The sequence below is a fragment of the Homalodisca vitripennis genome, chromosome 1 (assembly GCF_021130785.1).
Source record: "Homalodisca vitripennis isolate AUS2020 chromosome 1, UT_GWSS_2.1, whole genome shotgun sequence".
Classification (NCBI taxonomy): Eukaryota; Metazoa; Arthropoda; class Insecta; order Hemiptera; family Cicadellidae; genus Homalodisca; species Homalodisca vitripennis.
The window spans coordinates 129,957,028-129,979,666 of record NC_060207.1 but is presented as its reverse complement, the minus strand read 5'-3'; the positions used below and the strand labels follow the sequence as shown (position 1 = coordinate 129,979,666).

At 31.9% G+C, this 22,639-nt stretch overlaps 1 protein-coding gene across 3 annotated transcripts in view; it reads right to left on the bottom strand.

Annotated features, from left to right (window-relative positions):
- The window catches only part of LOC124371277 (nephrin-like), a 136,515-nt gene that overhangs the window by 3,648 nt on the left and 110,228 nt on the right, over nt 1–22,639 (bottom strand). For 2 of the 3 annotated variants that reach the window (XM_046829620.1, XM_046829622.1), the window contains exons 13-15: nt 18,734–18,940; nt 18,339–18,427; nt 7,307–7,393 (exon numbers count right to left, since the gene is read on the bottom strand). In XM_046829620.1, coding sequence (XP_046685576.1) covers nt 7,307–7,393; nt 18,339–18,427; nt 18,734–18,940 — 383 coding nt within the window. Of the gene's footprint in view, nt 1–7,276; nt 7,394–18,338; nt 18,428–18,733; nt 18,941–22,639 lie in introns of all 3 variants that reach the window. The other variant, XM_046829628.1, reaches the window with a different exon arrangement.

The following is a 22,639-nucleotide window of genomic DNA, read 5'->3' as shown; positions in this document are numbered from 1 at the left end:
CTTAAACGATAATGTCTGATGAATAGATACGCTATTTATATGATATATTTATTTATATACTGCATAATTGTAATAATAATTGTAAAAGTCGATATAAAGAATTAATATCGTCAATTTTGTTTGGCCCAAAGCTTTATACAGACAGTAAAATAATAAGTTTAAGACTTTTTATCTATTTATTCCCATATTTATGAGCTATGCCACTTATTAAGCTTTATTCTTAGTGAGAATTTCTATTTCAACAATATATTGCTTCAATGATTTATTTACATCTAATGTTATAAATAACTATCTTTTCTGACGCTAGTAATGCTATTAATTTAATAAAGAATTAGGTTATTTCCATTAAAAAAACAAAAAACGTAATTAGTTTAAATATTTAATTTATCCTCAGATTAAATCTTATTTTGTTATATTTATTATTGAGAATATACTAAACAATTATAGAAACTCCCACGTAACATGTATTCTATTTTATGAACTATATTAGACATCTCAATGTTTTACATCAATAAAAATGTTCTTTAATATTATTGTTTTTGTGTAAATTAAAGAGTAACATGAAACTTTACCATTGCAAATTACGTTTACGAAAGGTTTACCATTTTCATAGTTATTTAATTTTATAAATGTTGAATATTCAGCCTGATATTATTTTACTAAGAACTCGCATCTTAACACGCATCAAAGCCCACGCAGGCTCATTTCTCCAGGACAATGTTCTACATTATTGTGCTTTTTATTTATTTCAAGCTACTTTGCGTAGTTGAAAAATAATCAATATCAAGAATATTTTTAAGATTGTAATATTGTAAATTAAATCTGGAAATAAATACATTTCTTCATACATTTTCGCAAGACATACAAAATATAGCTTTAAAATGAACAAAATGTGTAGCACCTCATTCTTTAACGAACTACATTTTTAGTATTAGCAGATTACCAGGATTTACATGAAATAAAATTGAAATTCTCGACGGTAGTAAACAAATACTTCTTCTGTAGATATCTATTAAAAATTAAACGGACGCTAAACTTAGCAAAATAGACCATAGTGCTAGAGAATTATTGTTTATTTTCACTTTTACCAATATCTCAACATATTTCCCGAAATAATTAAAACTCTATATTCTATCATGAGATGCTTATTTTATAAGCACTCATGTGAGGCTTCTGAAACTAACTAAACAATGTTCCCCCCGATATGCACTAAATACGCAAAGATTTATAACGAACAGAGAATTTCAAAAACGTAAATTTGCAATGAATCTGGTAAATTAAAGCATAATATATTATTAACCATATACATATGATAAAGCATAATGTTTAACCTTCCTTTTGCTAGAGACAAGAAACTAAAACCAATTGGACTGGAGTCAAAAATATACACATTACAAAACACATTCACAAATATGATTGATCCATGTGACGACCTTTCACATATCACACATTATTATAGCAGAATACTGCAGCTCTGCATCTTGTACTGAAATAAGCACTATGTCTTGCTGTATGTGGAAAACATCTGAAAGTAAAGCAAGTCACATCACAAAAAAGACTCAAAGAGTCGTTTTATATCTTTATTTTGCAGCATAAAATGTTGAAAATATAACATAAGATAATGTACAATATACACTAAAATACAATATTAGGACATACGCAATATTATTTTTCTCTTACTATAATAAAGCTGCGTGAATCATTCTATATGGTGTGCTTTTCCTAGTGCATATAAGCCGGTAAAGCAGGCTATATTTAAAACCATTTATTGCACGTTTTATATGAGAATATATAACCTATAAATATAAATATGTAGTTTTTTATATATATATGATTTCAATAAATATTGAATCGCAAAAAGTACTCGCTCCGCCGGGATTCGAACCCGGATCTCTCACTTGCCGGGTGAATGTGCTACCATTACACCACAGACCACTCTCTTTTTACGATTCAATTATTTTGTATTTGGCCGTTTCTTTCATATATATATATATATATATATATATATATATATATATATATATATATATATATATATATACTAGCAGACCGACAGACGTTGTCCTGTACACACGTCTTTAATGCGAAAATTTTTAAACTTTGATTAATCTGTAACAATCTGGGCTGTTTTGATAAAAATGTCTATTAAAAAGTTATTACAATATCTAACTTCATCACATGTACATTTTAATCACCACTTTGACCAACGATAGTGTGTGTGTGTGAGTATAACATGAGTGATGTGAAGTGTAGAGGATGTTTTAAATGAAAACTTACTTAATCTGAAGGTAAAAAAAAGTTGAAACAAACGATTTTATAACAGGTATATTTTTTCAATTTACAACTTAATTTATCGTAATGCCATTGAATGTACAATATTTTTTGTTAATCCTGCAGGAGTATACACAAACAAATTAGATGATTTTCCGATAGGGCTGAAGTATAATAAGTGACCTCCATCACAATCGAATTATTGATATTTTCTGAATAGCCTATATAACTACTATCCGAATTAGATTATAGTTATGTAAAGTCTGAAGTATAATAAGCGGCCACCATCACAATCGAATTATTGATATTTCTGAATGTCTATCTAAACTACCGAATTTCATTATCTTTATATTTATATTTTCTTGTGTGCGTGTGTATGGAGCTGAACTCCTCCTAAATGAGTGGACCATCTTGGAATGTTTTACATTGTATCCAGCAGAATGCGCTACGATCAGTTTCAAATGTTTTCTATTTTAATTCCAGATTTTCCTGACAGTTTGTGCTGCTATCAAATATGTGTGTTGTTTTGTAACAATCGTGTAATTATTGTGTGAGTGCTAATTGTAATATTACATTGATAGAGATTGAAGATGTTTGAAGTATATAAATAACTATAGTTATATATTTGAAGTTATTGAAATAATTTTGAAAATTTATTGAACGAAGTGAGTATATTGGTCGCATAACCTAAGTAGCATACAAATCAAAAGGTTGTGTTTCTATGTGTGAATAACTATTGTTAACAGTTTGGTCACATAAGTGCAAATTAGGTAGGCATATAAATCACATGATTGAATAACTATTCGTCCTCTTCCACAAAAGACGTGGGCATTTTTCTGTAAAAATAAAATTCTGTATAATAGTACACAATGAATATGAGTAACTTATTGAATATGTAATTTTAAATAAGTAACTTCTAGATAAAAATGTATAACAACGTAGACTACGGTATCTAAAATACTAAATAAGTATTCCCTATAGGTCTGAAGTACAATAAGTGGGCCACCATCACAATCGAATTATTGATATTTCTGAATAGCCTATCTAAACTACTAAAATGATGATCCGAATTAGATTATAGTTATTTAAAGGCTGAAGTATAATAAGCGGCCACCATCACAATCAACTTATTGATATTTCTGATTAGTCTATCTAAAACTACTGAATTACATTATAGTTTTTTACAATTACAGTATAGTATCGAAACTGGCCAACAGAACTTAATTTATCTTAATATACTAAATAAGTATTCCCTATAGGTTGAAGTACAAACTACTGAATTGCATTATAGTTACTTTAAATTACAGTATAGTATCAGAACTGGCCAACAGAATTTAATTTAAAACTAATTCCTACATTATTAACAATAGTTATTGACACATGTGATTCTCTATTAATTTAATATTACAATTAGCACTCACACAATAATTATACGATGATACAAAAACAACACACAAATTTGATAGCAGCACAAACTGTCGGGAAAAAACCTGGAATTAAAAATAGAAAAAAACATTTGGAAACTGCGATCGTAGCACATTCTGCTGGATCCAATATAAACATACCAAATAAAAAAACTATTTATTTATAAACAAAAATTAACTGATCAATCGCTGCACACTTAATATTTACGAATTTCAGTTAAAAGTGTATTTTACTAAAACTGCCAATTTTATATCTGGATAACCTCTATTGATATTCCTGATTAGACTATCTAAACGACCGAATTTCATTATAGTTATTTAAAATTACAGTATAGTATCAGAACTGGCCAACAGAATTTAATTTAAAAACCAATCCCTACACTATTAACAATAGTTATTCACACATGTGATTTGTATGCTACTTAATTTGAACTTATCTGACCAATTTTGACTGCAGATTAAAAATGTAAATTACAACAAATTATTGTAAATCCATTAGTTTAAAACTTGATTACCTAAAATGTTAACAATAGTTATTCACACAAAGAAACACACCTTTTGATTTGTATGCTACTTAGGTTATTTGAGGTAATGCGACCAATAATCTCTATTAATGTACTATTATAATTTTAGCACTCACACAATAATTACACGATGTTTTATTTTTTATTTTCTTCTTTTTGCCTGTTGGCTTTTATAAACCTTATAACGCGGGCCACGTAGTACACTTTTTATAACTTCATTCTATTTATATTTTAATGTTATTTGCGTTATTTACTTTTGAAAACATGAACCTTACAAAACAAACACACACACATTGATAGCAGCACAAACTATCAATTTCAGTTAAAAGCTAAAACTTCCAATTTTTATATCTGGTTAATCTCTATCCTCCAAAGTGAGTACAGGATATATTGAAATAAGAAGTGGTGTTTATTTTTATATGTTTATGCTTACTCTATGCTTTCAAGACTATTATTGATTAAACTGTGTTGTAATATTATAATGTTTACATAGAACAATTGGTGAAAATTTAACTTTGCAATCTGCATTAGACTATGATCAAGCACTTTATAATAATGTAATCTAAATGTAAACAAATGTTTCTGCCTCTTTGGGTGAACTTCAGCTGAAAATATTCACAGCTGTTAAGTATCAGTTCACTTTGTATTACGTGTCGTAGCGCAGTCTGTCGTATCCAATATAAAACACTCCAACATCAACAACAATTTATAATTAAAAATTTAATTATATTTGACCGAATAAATAACTATAATGAAATTCAGTAGTTTGGGATAGGCTATTCAGAAATATCAATAATTCGATTGTGATGGTGGCTTGCTTATTATACTTTAGCCTTTAAATAAAACTATAATCCAATTCGGATAGTAGTTTAGATAGGCTATTCAGAAATATCAATAATTCGATTGTGATGGAGGCCACTTATTATACTTCAGCCCTATCGGAAAACCATCTAATTTGTTTATGTACATTCCTGAAGGATTAACAAAAAATATTTTACATTCAATAGCATTGCGATAAATTAAGTTGTAAATTAAAAAAATATTACTTGTTATAAAATTAGTAATTTAAAATTACAGTATAATATCGGAACTGGCCAACAGAATTTAATTTAAAACCAATTGCTACACTATTAAACAATAAGTACTTATTCACACGTGATTTGTATGCTACTTAATTTGAACTTATGTGACCAATTCTGGACTGCAGATTAAAAAATGTAAATTACAACAAATTATTTTAAATCCAATTTAGTTTTAAAACTTGATTATATAAACTGTTAACAATATTCACACACAGAAACACAACCTTTTGATTTGTATGCTACTTAGGTTATTTGAGGTAGGCCTATGCGACCAATATACTCACTTCAATAAATTTGCAAAATGAGTTAAATAACTTTAATAAATAACTATAGTTTTTTATGCACTTCAAACATCTTCAATCTCTATTAATGTATTATAACAATTAGCACTCACACAATAATTACAGAAGGTTACAAAACAACGCACAAATTTGATAGCAGCACAAACTGTCGGCTGGAATTAAAATAGAAAAACATTATGGCTGTGTTGTAATATTATTATGTTTACGAAGAACAATTGGTGAAACTTCATCTTTTGCAATCTGCATTACACTACTTATCAAGCACTTTACAAATTAAAAATATTAAACTTTCTAAATTTTAAATGTGAACAAATGTTTTCTGCCTCTTTGATGAACTTCAGCTGAAAATATTCACAGTTGTTAAGTAACAGTTCACTTTGTATTACGTGTCGTGGCGCAGTCTTGGCGGATTCAATGTAAAACACTCCACCATCAACAACTATTTATTATTAAAAAATTAATTAAATAAACTATTAAAATTGGACCGAATTATGAATCTAAACCATTCTCGGATCCAACTGAAGACACACAAAAGGTTTCATTAAAATCGGTCCACCCGTTTAGGAGGAGTTCATTAACATACACACGCACACAAGAAATATATATATATAAAGATATATATATATATATATAATTTCAGTAAACATTGAATCGCAAAAAGTACTTGCTCCGCCGGGAGTATCCTCCCGGCGGAGCAAGTACTTTTTGCGATTCAATGTTTATTGAAATTAAATAAGGCTGTTGCCATTTATACATTTTAAGTAATGTATATATATATATATATATATATATATCCAGTCCACGTTGTTTCAGAGTTATATAGTTTATACATTTTTAACAGACTTTAATATTACATAATTAAAAATTAAATTAGTTATATACGGTAAATTTCAATATATTAATAAAATTGTAATAAAACCATTTGAAAAATAAAAATATACTTTCTGAACTATGCATATTTTATGTACTTCATTGTATATTCACCTTTTTTTAATGGTCAAAAGAGAGAAGAGCGGAAGGAATTCAGAGTCCAGAGTCTAACGGTTAGATCAGTGTTTCAACAGGTAATATTTTAGATTTAACACCCACAATTATAAAGTTATTTATGTATTTGGATATCTTTACTAACGGCACTGGTGTAACATTAATAATACTGTTTCTTCATTCATTTATAATTAAAGAAAATTAATTATTTTAAAGTAAAATTAAAATATTTAATTAAAATATTAAAAAAACTGTATTTGGAAAAGCACTTTATTTACAATATATCTATATAAGTGTACTGTATATATTAAAAATATTTTCCAATCATTTTTAATATGTCTTCGTAATAAACATACTAACATTTTTGTACAGTAACATAATAAAACACGTGTATCACATTTATTTATTACAGAGTTTGTAGGCTTAATTTGTCTGGCAGTTAAAATGGTATTTTTTTAAATCTACTTTTTGAAACGTGGCAGAGTGCCACGCATGTATAAAACCATATAAGAGCACACAGAACACAATGATCGTCCCTTTTTATTATATAAACTCACATGCTCAAAAATGTGAATATTACACAATAATTAATAGATTTAACTCTTTTAACAGGTTATAAAAGCTGAGCTGACACAGTGCCGGCCAAATATAAATGTAGCCTATGCTATAGAAGTGAGTGCGCTACTAACCATGCAACAACACACAGAAACATGCTATACCGTGCTCTCTTGCCGTCGCGGTAGCATTGGTAGGTCAACCAATGGCTGTAGCTTCGTCATTGAGTATCCCACCTCGCAGTTGTGGTACTGAAACAAGTTCATTAAACTTATTGTAGACCGTGCAAATCAACTATAATCACTGTATCTGTAACGGCCTAGCAGACTAGAAACATGTTAGTTGCCTTAAACACATAATACACTATATCTTTTTAAAGTATATAGATCTGTATCGCTTAAGTTTAAAATACAGTTTTTCCAATTATAAAATCTATTTTTACTATTGTTATGGAACTATGCGAGAAACCCATAGTTTTTGTAACACAGTTAAAGATCTAATAATGTTACTACAATGTACGAGTACATCCTACAACGTGACGCGTTACAGAATTCGTGGAGATGAAATGCATAATGGAGATTAATCGAACCCAAAGTTAATTTTATAGAAATTAAAATCCATGAAAAGTCTGTAATCAGTTCGTTTTTGAGTAATCGTGCGGACAGACTGACAGAGTTTCAAACAAAAATGTAGGTAGAAATGACATTATTAAAACCTCTCGAGTTATAGTCTAAGCTAACGCTCAGTATTAATGGCAATTAATCATTTATAATAAAAATCTTAGGGCTAAGCTGTAGTATTGAACTATCGATTATTGAACATGGGTCACATAGGCAAATCGTTTATAATTCGATGAACCTTAATTTAATTCTTTAATGTTGCTCAGACCTTTTATGATCTTTCAAAATGTTCTTGAATATATCATTCGTATAACTCTCCCTAATTTAGTTAGCTTATGGGTAATTTTATTTAATGAAATTTTTAAAAACTTATTATTAAAGAGTATACATTAACACACATCAGTAAAACAAATCATAAATTTTCCATAAACTACTAAATCTCATTCATAATCTTTAACATCTTAATTTACGCATTATAATATTATATTATTATATTATTTATTATTATATTTAAGTTATATAAATGAATAGTATTCAATTAGTGAACCTCCTTATTTATGTTTTCCATGTGCAAGAAAAAATTTATCTCCTCTGAAAATAAGTGAAAAACTAAATTCTTGAATACGTTGTACCGTAACAAGTTTAACATTTCACACGTTACTGTTAGCCAAGTCTATAGTGTTGTTATTTAATAAGTGAAACTAAAAGTAACAACATAAAAAGGCTGGGAGAGGACTGCACAACGTAAAGTTTGGTTAAGGTAATGTCTTCATAAAGTTCGGCGTACATTTTTAATATTCTTGGTTTGAGAAAAGTTTCCAAAGTGATAAATCTCCCTTCATAAAGATCTACTGCAGACTTTCCAATCTCGTAATTACCTCGGCCTCTGTCCTGATTAAAACACTCAATCTTTTATGTTTGGACCACTTTTGTGAAATATAACAACCTCACGGATTATTTTCATGGGAAACAAGATTACTAGAAGCCTTTTTATTTTAGTTCACAAAATCAACTTTACTTGTGGTTTTATATTAACAACATCATTTTTATATTTCTAACAATTAAAAAGAAGATAATTTACCAGCATAAACAGTAAACTAATAAAATATTACTGAAAACTAAGTGTAGGCCTACATAATATAACAAATCTAACAATTATCGAAACAAATCTGCAAATTTTGAAGAAATTATATTTAACAATACAATTAATAATGAAGTATTTTCAAACACTTTTATTTTATATTTATGATTTTACTTTGGAATATTACAAGACATGACATAAAATCCATAAAAAGAACATGATTTTTTCTAACCTAAATTGAGCTTATTAATAAAGTTTACGTGGTAATATGGTGATTTATATTTGGATCTATGATTACATTTAAAGCTAACTGCCTACGAAATATACGGTTCTACTAAAGCATTTAAGTAATAAATAATCTGGGGAGACATTATTGGGAGAGCAACAGAAATAGTTAATATTTCGTTATATCTATCTACATTGCATTAAACATTTTGTAAAGGGGTCCAGAATTGTCATATCATTCATTATTAGACGTTTCTATGGTTATTTACTAATCACATGTGTGACAGACGTGACGAAAGTGAAAAATAATTGAACCGTAAAAAGTGAATGGTGTACTGGTAGCTCATTCACCCGGATAGTGGGAGACCCGGGTTCGAGTCCCGGCGGAACAAATACTTTTTGTAACGTTTATCATAATTAAATTAGGCTATTACTGATTATAATTAGTTTATGATTTTCCAGAAATTTGATTAACAGTTATAGCTAGGTATTCCGAAAATATGTTAGTTTAATTATTTAAAAAAACATATGAGAGACATGGTATAAATAAAAATAAATTGAATTGTAAATAGAAAGCATACTCACCTGGCAATTGAAACATTTGGGTTTGAGTCCTAGTGGAGCAAGTACGTTTTGTAATTCATTATATATAAAATTATGCAATCTTAAAAAGTAATCGTATTATTATATGTTTTGTACAATACGCCAATGTTCTAACCCATAATCGTTAAGTTTAGCCTATCATGTTTACACACAAGTACACATATTAGAAGAATATTATAAATATGTATGGTATTATGGGGTTTTGTAATCTTATAAGATAACATCAATCAATATAACTACAATTTTACATGTATTTATCAGTTACGTAGTATATAAGTTTATTTACATTTTTAAAGTACTGCACATTTCTTCAAATGTATAGTAGTTCTTAATTTCTTCATAACTAGTTATTAATCAATCAGTTCATAATTAGAAACTATATTTCAATACATAAAATACACATAAAGTTTTAAAACTATAATATTTAATAAGGACATTAAACCTGAACAAACAGATAATACTAGTATTTGAAACGTCGTGTGATTGATACTGTAACTCGTAAAGGTTTCCAAATATCACTAATCCTTGCGTTCATTCAAATCTTTGTTCATCCCATGTTATTACAAAGTATGTGAATAAGTTTTCCGATGTTCAAATACTATTATTATATCGTTAGTAGTAGCCTTCACTGCTTTTTATAGAATATGATAAAGCTTTATAGATTTTTCGAAAGTTGTTCGTCATTTAGGCTATTATTTATAACGGTAAATGTTGTGAAAGGTACATTTTACCCAACATCCATTCGTTTTTTACCATAAATGAAATGACCAATCAATCTGTGTTTCATCGATGGACAAATGAAGATTTTTTATCCTTACACAGTGTGTGTTTTAGTAATTTCATAATACACAAAGAATCATAAATATATTTCTATTTATTTTCAATATGTGACCACCGAACACTTAAATAAGCAAAACATATTATTGTAAAGAAAGTATATTTGACCAGTAAAGCTTTGAAACACCTAAAACAATCATACCTAAGTAATTAAATATAATTTTAAATAGAAGTGTAAATATAATTAGAAAAATATTATATACATTACAGATCGTTAAGTATATGGATCCCATATGGATCAATAAAACATTTACAACAATAAATAATTGCATTAGTAGAGTTTATATAGAATTAAAAACGTCTTTAAAGTTTTAAATGCCATTCGTAACTGATTAACCAGAGTAATAATCAATGTACTTTATTTATTATTTATTATTTTGTATGTACCCATACATATACATATAAGGTTATTTTCCATATATATTGACTTCTACACACTCATACACACATTTATTTAAAATTGGACGTATTATTTCATTAATAGTCACTTTCGTGTAAAGGGATCCCCAAAAATAGTCGGCGACAAATAATGAAGAAGCTCAAACGAACCCCCCCCCCCCCAACGTTTTGACATCAGACACCCAGACCACCAAATGTAGTACAGTATAGTTGATGACGTACATGACTTCAGATTTCACGATTCAAGTTAAGTAACAGTATCAGATGTCAGATGATACATGTAAGGGGAAAGTAACCTGGAGCTAAACTCAACTTTCGTATTGAATCAACACTTGGTAAGCCTGGATTCTAATTGCAAACACATAAATGTTATCTTCCCAATATTTTATCAATTATAATAGTTAAATGCTAGTGTTTCTCACTCTATTTTAAGTGTGGCATATGTGCGCGATATCCAGTTATTACTATTTGATGTAAAATCTCGGGTAAGCTTGAATGTAATCTGTGAACTCTGAACTGTCCTTACTGATAACCAATTTAACCTTCTGAGAATTCCATCTTTATCAAAGCTACCTGGCCGGTTATTGCAATTATAACGTTCTCGCGCATGCGCACTTTGAACTATTGCTGCCAACAATCTGCAACAAGAATTACCAGGAGTCCCTGCTTGGTTTTCACAGTCACCGACAGAGGGCAACACAAGTCGGGCAACTGGTTGTTCTTGTCTGGCGCCACAGATACCTGTCCGTCAACCCGCAACATCCCTGATTGTACTGACTGCGTCCGTCACTCGCAGGCGCTATTGATTTTATTTTTACGTACCTGACCACAATCTGGACTTTGTTTTTAAATCGTTGTTTTTTAGATAGTTGTTTTTAAATCGTTGTTTTTAGATCGTTGTTTTTAGATTGTTGTTTTTAAATCGTTGTTTTAAGTAGTTGTTTTTAAATCATTGTTTTTAGATTTTTATTTTTATTCTTGTTGTATTTGTCATTTTCGTCGTGTCTCTAAGAAATTATTTATTTATCTGGACTATATTTATATATTAGTAACTTATATTAATACATGTGCAATCATTTTTATTTTCGAAAATGACAATTGAAATACAGGCAACTACGAACGGCAAACCACATATTGTTTTTAATGGACATAAATTTAGAGAAAGTTACTGTAGAAAAAAATGGAGAAAAGGTCTGGAGATGCCTTGGAAAAACCTGCGGTGCCACTGTTACAACCAACTCTGACATGACTGCAGTGATCAGCTGTAAACCTCACCACTCGGGCCATCATCCGGTCACTATGCGGAGCCTTGCCTCGCCCAAGGCTGGCTGCACAACACCATCTGCTGCTGCTGTAGTCGAGACCAAGACAAACCTCGCCTCCACCACGCCACCCAGTCGAACTGCCACCTCTCCACCAGACATTCAAGATACCACACAGAACTCTATAATGGAAACACCTGACATTTTGACCCATTCTACTCCAAATATACCAACTAAAAATAATGTCTCAATAAATATAGACCAATTAGAGTTAGAAAATTCTTCTCTTAAGAATACAATCACTGACCTGGAAAAACAATTACGAGATGTAACTGATCACGTAATAGCCTCAGACACGCGACTCTTACAGTACACTAATGAAGTATTTGAGTTGCCACATGGTTTTGTTGGAAATGTATGTCCTTCTATAACTACAGAAGTAGTCGATGAACAGCTCGGGACACGGGTCGAGGACAATGAAGCTGACGAGGACTCCGCGCGCGTCCACGAGTCGTCGACACACGTTGCCGGTTCACCAGGTACAGAGACGGCGGCAGTCTCTGCTGTGCATCAAACCATTCCAGCTGAGCACTCCTCTCAATCCCTAGAAAATTTAATAAAACTGGAAAGGGACAAAAATGAAGAATTGAGAAAACAAATCTTGTCATTAAGGGTTGAGTTGCCATGTAGAAAATGTAAAATATATTATGAAGAAGAGACCAAGAAGATGATAAGTACATTAAGACTGTTTGAAGCAGAAAGTAGAGACCTGAAAGCAAAAATTAACTCCTCAAACTTTAAAATATCAAACGATAAGATTTATCTGCAGAAGGAGTCCACAGCTGCACCGGCTGAAGAGGGAGTCACCTTTACAGTAGTCACCAAAAAAACAAGTAAGAAAAAGAAAAGAAAGCCCAAAAAACACGGTAAAAAAAACTTACAATTCCGCAAAACCTGAGACCGGGACAGGAAATCAAATAAAAACCGGTAATCCTGAAACAACACCTATGGTTAAATTGCCATTTAAGAATGTGACTGTGATAGGGGATAGTCATTCACGCCATCTTGCCTCTCTAATGTGCAAATATTCAAGAGGAACCAACATCGGCGGGATCTGCAAGCCTGGGGCGGGTCTCTTGAGTGTAACCCCGGCCCTCGTCCATCCTCCAGACCACTGTTGTGTACTGCTGGCCGGGACAAATGACGTGGCTGCTGGGAAGCAGGACATCATCTTCAGCAAACTGGAGAAAATTGTGAAAGACTGTTGTTCGTCCTCCGCGCTCCTGGTGTTGTCGCTACCTACGAGGCACGACCTGCCCTCTGACAGCCCAGTTCACCAGACCACGGCTCTCGTCAATAATTATATTGCCGAGCTGTGTATCCGTTACGAGGGCGCGAAAATGCTGGATATCAGCAACATGGTTCGCAGCCACTTCACCCCACACGGCCTCCATCTGCGTGCAAGTGGCAAACAACTGCTGGCCGACCTCATACTTCAGAGGATCTCCGGTATGATGCCTCGGCCCCGTCGCCGCGTCACTGTAGTAACTGCGCCGATCCGTTCCACACCCTCTCCAACACCGGACCCCGTCACCTTGCCCTACGGCACCTATGCCGAGGCTGTCATCGGGACATCGCAACCATTAACTACCGACATCCTGAACGCTTCGATGAAGACTGTTTCAAAAAACTGCCTAGTAATGTACAGTGCAAAAATAGATTAGGGTTATCAGGCCCGGCTTCATTGAACAAAAATCCATTTTACTTGCAAAATTCTAAAAAATGTCTAAAAGATCAAATTCAAAATTGTTCATCTGAATACTCAGTCTGCCACAAATAAACGGAACGAGTTAACACTTATGTGTAACGAGTTGAAGCCGGACATTCTTGTCATCTCTGAACACGGGTTCTCAGAGAATACAATCCAGTTCTTCACAATTGAAAATTTCACATTGGCATGTTCTTATCAAAGAAAACGTTTCAAATGGGGAAGTGTTGCTATTTTTGTAAAATCCCCAATAAAATTCTGTTGTTTCAAAACACCTGAAAGTAATGACCTCGACTTTGAAGCCGCAGGTTTAAAGATTAATGCAAAAACAGAAGGGGAAATCATAATAGTAGGGTTATACAGATCACCAAGAGGCTGTATAAACACCTTTTTTGAAAAATTTGATTCTCTTCTAAATTCCGTAATCTCAAAAAATTCATTGTGATCGGTGATTTTAACATTAATGTAATAGACAACACAAATCCCCAAACCCAGCGATTACGCGATGTTCTGAATTCATTCAATCTAAATTGGTCCATAGACTTGCCAACGAGGGTGACTGCTCACTCGAGCACAGCCATCGACAACATGGTCACGAATCTCTCAAACATCTCGGTCTCTGTTTTGAACGTTGCGATCTCTGATCACTTCGCGCAGGAGGTTGTGGTCTCTGGATGTTCCCTCGTAAACGAAAAAAGCACCTTCTGCATTAAGAGAGACGTCCGACCCCAAAATGTCAAACTTTTAAATAAAAGTCTCCAGAAGGAATCCTGGAATTTTTAAATAATTTTGACTGTCCGGATGCAATGTTTACGGCATTCGATAAGTGTTTAAATTTTCATTTGGATATGTTTTGTCCATTTAAAAAAATCAAAACAATAGGGAAAAATTACAAAAAAACCTGGATCACAAAAGGCATTCTTGTCTCAAGGGATAAACTTAAATTTTTTCATTCAATTTTTATAACATCTGAAAATGAGAATTTTAAAACTTTTTATCAAAATTACAAGAAAATTTACAGACGAGTCATCCGAGCTTCCAAATCCTATGAAATTAATAAATGTTTGCAAAACTCTGATAACATATCAAACACAGCTTGGGAAATCATAAATGGTTACTCTAAATCTAATAAACCAAATAGCTCTAAAGACATCTCAATAAAAATTGATCAAACAATTCTTAAAAATCCTTTCGAAATAGCAAGCAAATTTAACACTTTTTTCTCAAACGTGGCCGTTGTTGATCCAGTTTTACCAGTTCATCGTCCTCGTGCTCACAACCTACAGGGACCAATGTCATCCTTCGCTTTTACCCCTGTGACGGAGGTGGAGGTAGTTCGTGTCATTAAGAGACTGAATTCCAAAAGATCCTGCGACATCAACGGAGTTTCAATGTGGATGTTAAAGCAATGCTTCAGGCATTTACTAACACCACTAACAAAATTAATCAACCGTTCATTTCAAACCGGAATCTTTCCATCAAAATTAAAAACTGCAAAAGTCATTCCGATTTTCAAAAAAGATGATCCCTTACAAACCAACAACTACCGTCCAATTTCTGTTCTGCCGGTGCTGAGCAAAATTTTTGAGAAACTTTTCCTGGAACAGCTCAGCAGTTTCCTCGAAAGTTTTGATATTCTCACCCCGACCCAATTCGGATTCAGAGAAAAAATGAGTACAATAGACGCTGTAACTAACCTCATAGAACATGTTGTCGATGGACTGGAGAGGCGTGAACACGTGCTCAGCGTATTTCTCGACCTCTCCAAAGCATTTGACTGTGTGCATCATGAAATACTTTTGCACAAGTTGGATAGGAGTGGTGTACGAGGTCTGCCTCTAAAATGGCTTGGATCATATCTTAGTGACCGAGAGCAGTGTGTGCAGATCTCGGATGCCTTATCCTCAAAAGCAAAGATCACCCATGGAGTCCCGCAGGGATCTATCCTTGGGCCAGTTCTTTTTCTGCTTTACGTAAACGATCTGAACCCATCGATCCAGAATGGAAAGGTGGTTCAGTATGCTGACGACACGACTCTCTGTGTTAAAGCCAAAACACTTCAAAACTGGGAAATAATTTCTTTTTCTGAGTTGAATTCCTGCATTCAATTTTTTTCTGAAATAAACCTGAAAACAAATGAATCAAAACCAAATTTCATGAAATTTTCGCTAAGCAAACGAGAATCTGAAACAAGACCTTCAGTATTTGTGGATGATCTCCCGCTCGATGAAACGGAATCAACAAAATTCCTAGGAATGTTCCTAGATCGAGGACTAACCTGGGACGTTCACGTGGATCATGTCTGTGCCAAGGTTGCATCGGGCATCTTTGCCCTTCGCAATTTGGCAAAACACTGCCCTATTACGGTATTAAAAACGGCCTATTATGGTTTAATTTATCCCCACTTGGGATATGGAATCAGACTTTGGGGTAGTTGTGCACAGCACAAGCTGGAGCGAGTCTTCAGGCTCCAAAAAAAGGCCGTAAGAGTAATTTTGAATTTAAACAATAGAGAGTCGTGTAGAAGCGCGTTTAGGGAGCTGGGATTTCTGACTTTGCCCTGTCTCTACATTCTCGAGGTGATCCTCTACTCCGTGTCAAGGTGTGCTTTGGTTAGGGGACGGGATGTTCACCAACACGGGACGAGAGGCAGGGACAACTTGCGCGTCCAACAGCACAGGACAAATGCGTTCAGAAATTTACCATCCCAGGTTGGTGTCAGATTGATCAATAGTCTCCCTGAACACATTAAACAACAAAATGGAAAACATTTCAAAACTCAGTTGAAAACTCTTTTAATTTCGAGGGCATTTTACTCAGTTGGTGAGTTTATGATGGGTCGCTGGGATGATTAAAACCTAAAATTCTCAAAGACCATCAAAACAAATAAATTTGCCGGGCCTGTAAATCGTGTGAAAGAGGCGTGAGTGATACAATGTATGTCTGAATGGTGTATTGTCAGTATGAATGATTAGGTTAGGTAGGACGATTGTGATACAATGTGTGCATTGTCTGTTCACAATAAAGTTAATTATTATTATATTATTATTATTACTTCCCACCATAGCACGTTGTATGATAGCGCCACTAGGGCGACAGAGACTGAAGAGGTATATCAGAGAAGCTTATACCATCATGCAAGTTTGTAGGTTTCAAAACGTAGTTTGCATTTCTTTTAATAAATAGCTGCACAAAACAGGCACAGAAGTGGTTTAACCATATAATCAATTTATGCTAGCTACAGAACAGAAATAATAATGTGATCCCGTGGAGGGACATAATATGCTCCAAGTGATTACGTCATTAAATGCCAAGAGATGATTTGGACGGGATTTAAATCAATTTTTATTGGTCGATGGTTTAATGCTTACAAGAAGTTTGTTGATAACACTCCGATACTGTGATAATAGAACGTTCTGCTTGGCCAGGTTCATGATCACTTTCCAGGCTCTTGCCTAACAGAAGTTTATCTCTGCCTATTAAGAACCCCCCTTCTATCAGCATAGAGATAATTGTTTGTTGATTAGTTTTACTTTGATACTGTGATCATAGAATGTTATGCTTTGCTAAGTTCATCATTACGTTCTTAGCCATTGTTTTACTGAAGTGTATCTCTGGAGACTATATAGCTACTTTCAATAATAAATATAAATAATAGTTTGTTAATAGAAATATATGCAATTTGTAAAAATCCAAATTATTCAGACCTACTATATCGCTTTTTAATACGTGTAATGTTCACATTAGAAAGGGAAACTGAAATCAGCATCTTTTTCTTGTACCAAAAATATTTACCTTTTTTAGAACTGCTTCAACGATGAAAATCAATTTTAAGTAGCAAATATTGATTTCAACTGCTATTATTGATCCATGTCACATTCTATGTTCAGTCTGAAAATATTGTCAGTCTGTTTAATCATTAAAACTACTTAAAGCTTTACATAAAATTCAGTAAAGGAAATATAATTTTTCCAGACAATGCCATAGTTTAGATCAATGGTGAATATCCGGAATATCCTTCAAGCTTCACAATTCGTCCTTTGTCTTTAACAAACATTCTACAATGAAATTAAAAATAGAAATTTTGATCGTGGAAAAGTTCTTGAAACGTACAATAGTGTTAAATATTATCTTCAATAATCCTTTATGTTTTGGTAACTACATTTAATTACGGTGTTACTTGAGCCACAAATTTTAAAAATATTCGCGACAATCTATTTATTGTACCAATAATATAAATTTATATTATGTAGATGTAAGTTTATAATATTATTAAACGTACATTTGTATATACATGTAATTTGCGATTAAGAACTGCTAGGGAATCAATAAATAATATTTTAAAACTAATAGCCTGCAGATGCAAGAAAAATTTATTATTCTAACTAAAACTATGTTTACCTCGTGTTTTGGGAATTCTTCATCGTCGTACTCTATTGGATCGTGCAGAAAGTTACTTTCACTGGCGACTATACATGTCTCTTGATAATCTAAACAATACACAAATATAGGTACCCTTAGCATCAGACTAATAATCTTTGAATTTCAAATATCTCATGAAGAGACCATTGTGTAAATGGAAAACTAAAGTACAAGATGAGATGTAACTGTCATTAAACACTGACATTTACATCGCACTTGATACCGGTTTGTATATATACCAAATTGTGTGTAACTCTAACTTGTGTGCAAGATTCTTTTTTGTAATAAGCTCATTGGCTTAATAATAAATGAAATCCAACTAAACAAAATGTAAAAGGTCGATAAGTTAAGTTAATTTGCCATTTATGTAGTACCATTGCTGTGCGGAATGATATCCGGGTTTTTCTCAATACTATCGTTGCTCTCTGAGGAATGTTTAGTAGAGTCTCCAGGTTTTTTATCGCGACGCCGTCTCAGCCTCAGGGCTCCCACTACTGCCAGAGTCAACAGCAGGACGGATCCCGCCACCCCCACCCCCACGGCTATCAGAGGGGACAGCTGCAGAAGTAGAGGGGTAGAAGCTGCAACACACAGAGAGAAACATTCTATTAGTTACCATATATTTTGTGTCCTAATAAATCGTGTCAGAAAGGGTTGCTGTCTTTTCTCATAAAATTGGTATGTTTTATGTTTAAAAATTATAATCCATGCGGTAAATATGTTCCATACGCACAATTCTACTCACAGGTTTATGCTGAAAATTAAAGTAGAGGATACTACTTGTTTTTAAATAACTAACAAAAAAGTGTACAATTAAAGAATAAAACATGCGCAATGAATAACAAAAAAAGTTTAATTCCCTTGAAAGACCCTAGAAATGACTAGTTAGCTATTCCAATATATTAAGGTGTATAATATTACTTAAATATGTAATATTTAGTATAAGCTTTTCAATATAGTGTCCACAGCTACTCGTTTATTTCGACGTCGCTATACTTTATAATGTAGCGAACTTTCTCTCCAATCTAGTTCAGATTAATAACTTCAATCAAGCATTGAGAAAGTTAATTTAAATCATGATTATTTCCGAGATGGACAATTATATTTTCTTAACAGTACATCAGCTTTGTTTAAAATCAGTGACTTTTTTACCAATTAATAATTTATTATATATTCGCAGAGTAAATTAATAATGGATGTTGAAATTTGGGCCGTAAGAAGAATATTTGAGTTACTTTCTATTCATAACTGATATGGTATGTGCATTTCAGTTTAACCTATCATATTGTCTTTGATATTTAATATGTTGCACACATAAACAGGTAATTCCTGCTGACGCATGATAATATAACTTAGGAGTTTTTTATTATACCGTGGTTATAATAAACTAATCCTGTTATTTGTTTCTGTATGACTGTAAAAAATATTATTATTGTTACATATTTTGAAAAATCGTGTAAATTTACCACTGTATACTATACATAAACATGGCTATTTAATTATTCTTAAGGGTTTTTTTCCATGTTAATGGAATATTAATCAGGTATACCAAACTTTTAAAGGAAAGATATTTAAATAACTTACCTCTCATGAATTTTAATCCTTGACCGCTCCATTAAAGAGCCGCGGCTTTTTCCCTATGATACCATGATACAATATTTTAAGAATAACGGTGGGACTTATCATGCCCAAAAACTGAAAGATTGAGGTATCATGGTTCATTTAAAAACGTTTATTTATAAATATGTAGTTTAACGTAGAGTAATGCATCTATTATTTATTTGTTGTTTAAATTGAAATAAATTCGCATTCTGTTTTGGTAAATTGTAAACTGAACGAAAAAATGTTGTATAAATATTTAAATTAAGAACTATTGTTTAGGTAATACTGTTTCCGATATTACTTTTGACTGCGTTGTATACGTTTCCGTTGCTTCAAATTTATGTGGTTCAAAATGAACTAAACATAGTTTTCTTTAAAAATATCTATAATAAATCTAAAATAATGTAACTGTAATATTTGTATAAACATTCTATAGTTGTTTCAAACCCTACATAAATATAATTAACGCTCTATACACACACCTAACAGGCCCATAAAATACGATTTACAACAGTAAATTGATTATTCCAGTAGCATTTTGTCAAGTAATTGTAGCGTAATGAACAAATGAAATCTCTTATTCTAATGCCTTAAGAAAGAGAAATTAAGTTAACGTTTGCATTAACTTCAGTACTATTCAGTAACGAAGTTCATTAACTGAAGTAAACTACTAGATTTTGAAATGGTGTTAATTTAATAAGCGTGGTCTGCAAAGTTCATTATCTGATTATTTTGTTCTAAAGTATTAAGCTGCCAGTAAACTTAGGCGACACAAGTCGTAATGTGATTGTAAGTTAAACTTGTTCACTTCATCTTATCTGCCAAGATATCTTCAGCACATTATGTATGTTAATGACAGATCATCTAGATTAATTTTAAAATTTTGTTTTATTAATTTCTGACAATTCTGACAGAGAACGATTAATGCATTACTTATTAAAAATCCTTTATTCTACTGTTTAGTTTAATGAGTTTATTAATGAATAGAAGGAGGTGGGAAAGTTTTGCAAATATTTAGATTTTTGATGCTAGCCCTATTCTAACTCAACCCAATAATATAGGTTACAAACATAACATAGGTTTGGATAAAAACATAATAACTTTCACCCAATGCAACAGCTATTCTAATGAATCTACTTGTAGTTTATATTAAATTATTATCCAGTGTACGCAAGAAAATAATTACATGATGTCTTTTCAATACCGCATACTCATTTTTTGTAATCTTTAACATAAACACTACTTTTCCCCATAAGATTCGGTAAGAATATACAGACCTTCAAAATTACGTTTGAGTTTAGTGAAAAGATATATTGATATATTTGATTATCATTTAGATTATTTTTGTCAGTAACTCTAGTATTGTATTTACGAGTATATTATATTTATTCAGATAAGCCTTTTGAATATCCACATTAAAGTTTTATCTGGAGTCAGATTTTCCAATAAAATGTAGTGGAGATGATAAATAGTTAAGGAATTGGTTTCTATAAATTTGGTGTTTTTACCCATGAAGAGGCTCAGAGACCTTCAGTTTTTACAATGTTGCACTGAAAAATACTTTAAACAATGAATAATTAGTTTTTTGAATTGGTATGTATAAGATATAATTATTAGTTTATACATTTCCAAATTTAAGATGTATTCAAATTCAAGCGAAGTATAATATATTCAAAACACACAATTAAACTAAAACTTTTGTAATTGACGAGAGATTTCAATTTTTAATAAAATAATATCTATTTTTAACCTCAAAAGAATATATACAAGAAACTTATTGTTTGGTTTTGATGTTATAGTAACATTGTGCAATACATACAGAAATGTAATTTTGAAATACTTCAGAAACTACTGCTGAAATTATTAGGGCCTGATTTTACGTATTAATTATGGTACCTACTAACAAGGGAGGGACTGAGGTTGACCATAAGAACTTATAATTTACATATTTTATATTTTGTTTAAATGCTCCAGTTTACTTGACCTAAAAGCCGTAAAATTCTGAAAGTTACGATCGGTGAAAACTATAAAGTAAATATATTAATTTGAAAATGAAAGAATTAACATTATTATAATGAGTAAATGATTGAAAAAATGTAAAGCATAGTGAAGTGAGGTTTTCATTTTAGATATATTACTAACACCAATGTGTAAATTACCCGTGAAATAGATTCTAATAATAATAATAATAATAATAATATAATAATAATATTCCTTTATTGCATAAAAAACAATTTACAACAATTGCATAGCAAGCGTCAGTAATGGTACAAAAAATACATCAGTTATTTGTCAACATACATGATGATTTGTCAACTAAAATTATTATTTAATGAAAGGCAATAATCAGAACCAGGATTTTTCTCGTTGCTCTTAATTTTCAAAATTTTCATCCCAGCGGCCCATCATGAACTCATCAACAGAATAAAATGCCTTTGATACCAGGAGGTGTTTTTAGACGAGCTTTGAATTTTTTTTGGATCATCGAGTTGTTTGATAACTTCAGGGAGCCTATTGATTATTTCTGACACCAACTTGTGACGGCAAGTTTCAAAAGCAATTGTTCTGTGTTGGTCGATTCTAAAGTTGTCCCTGCCTCTAGTCTCGTACTGATGGACATCCCTACCCTGCAGCAACTCACATTTGAGTCTACAGTACAGGGCGACATCGAGAATATA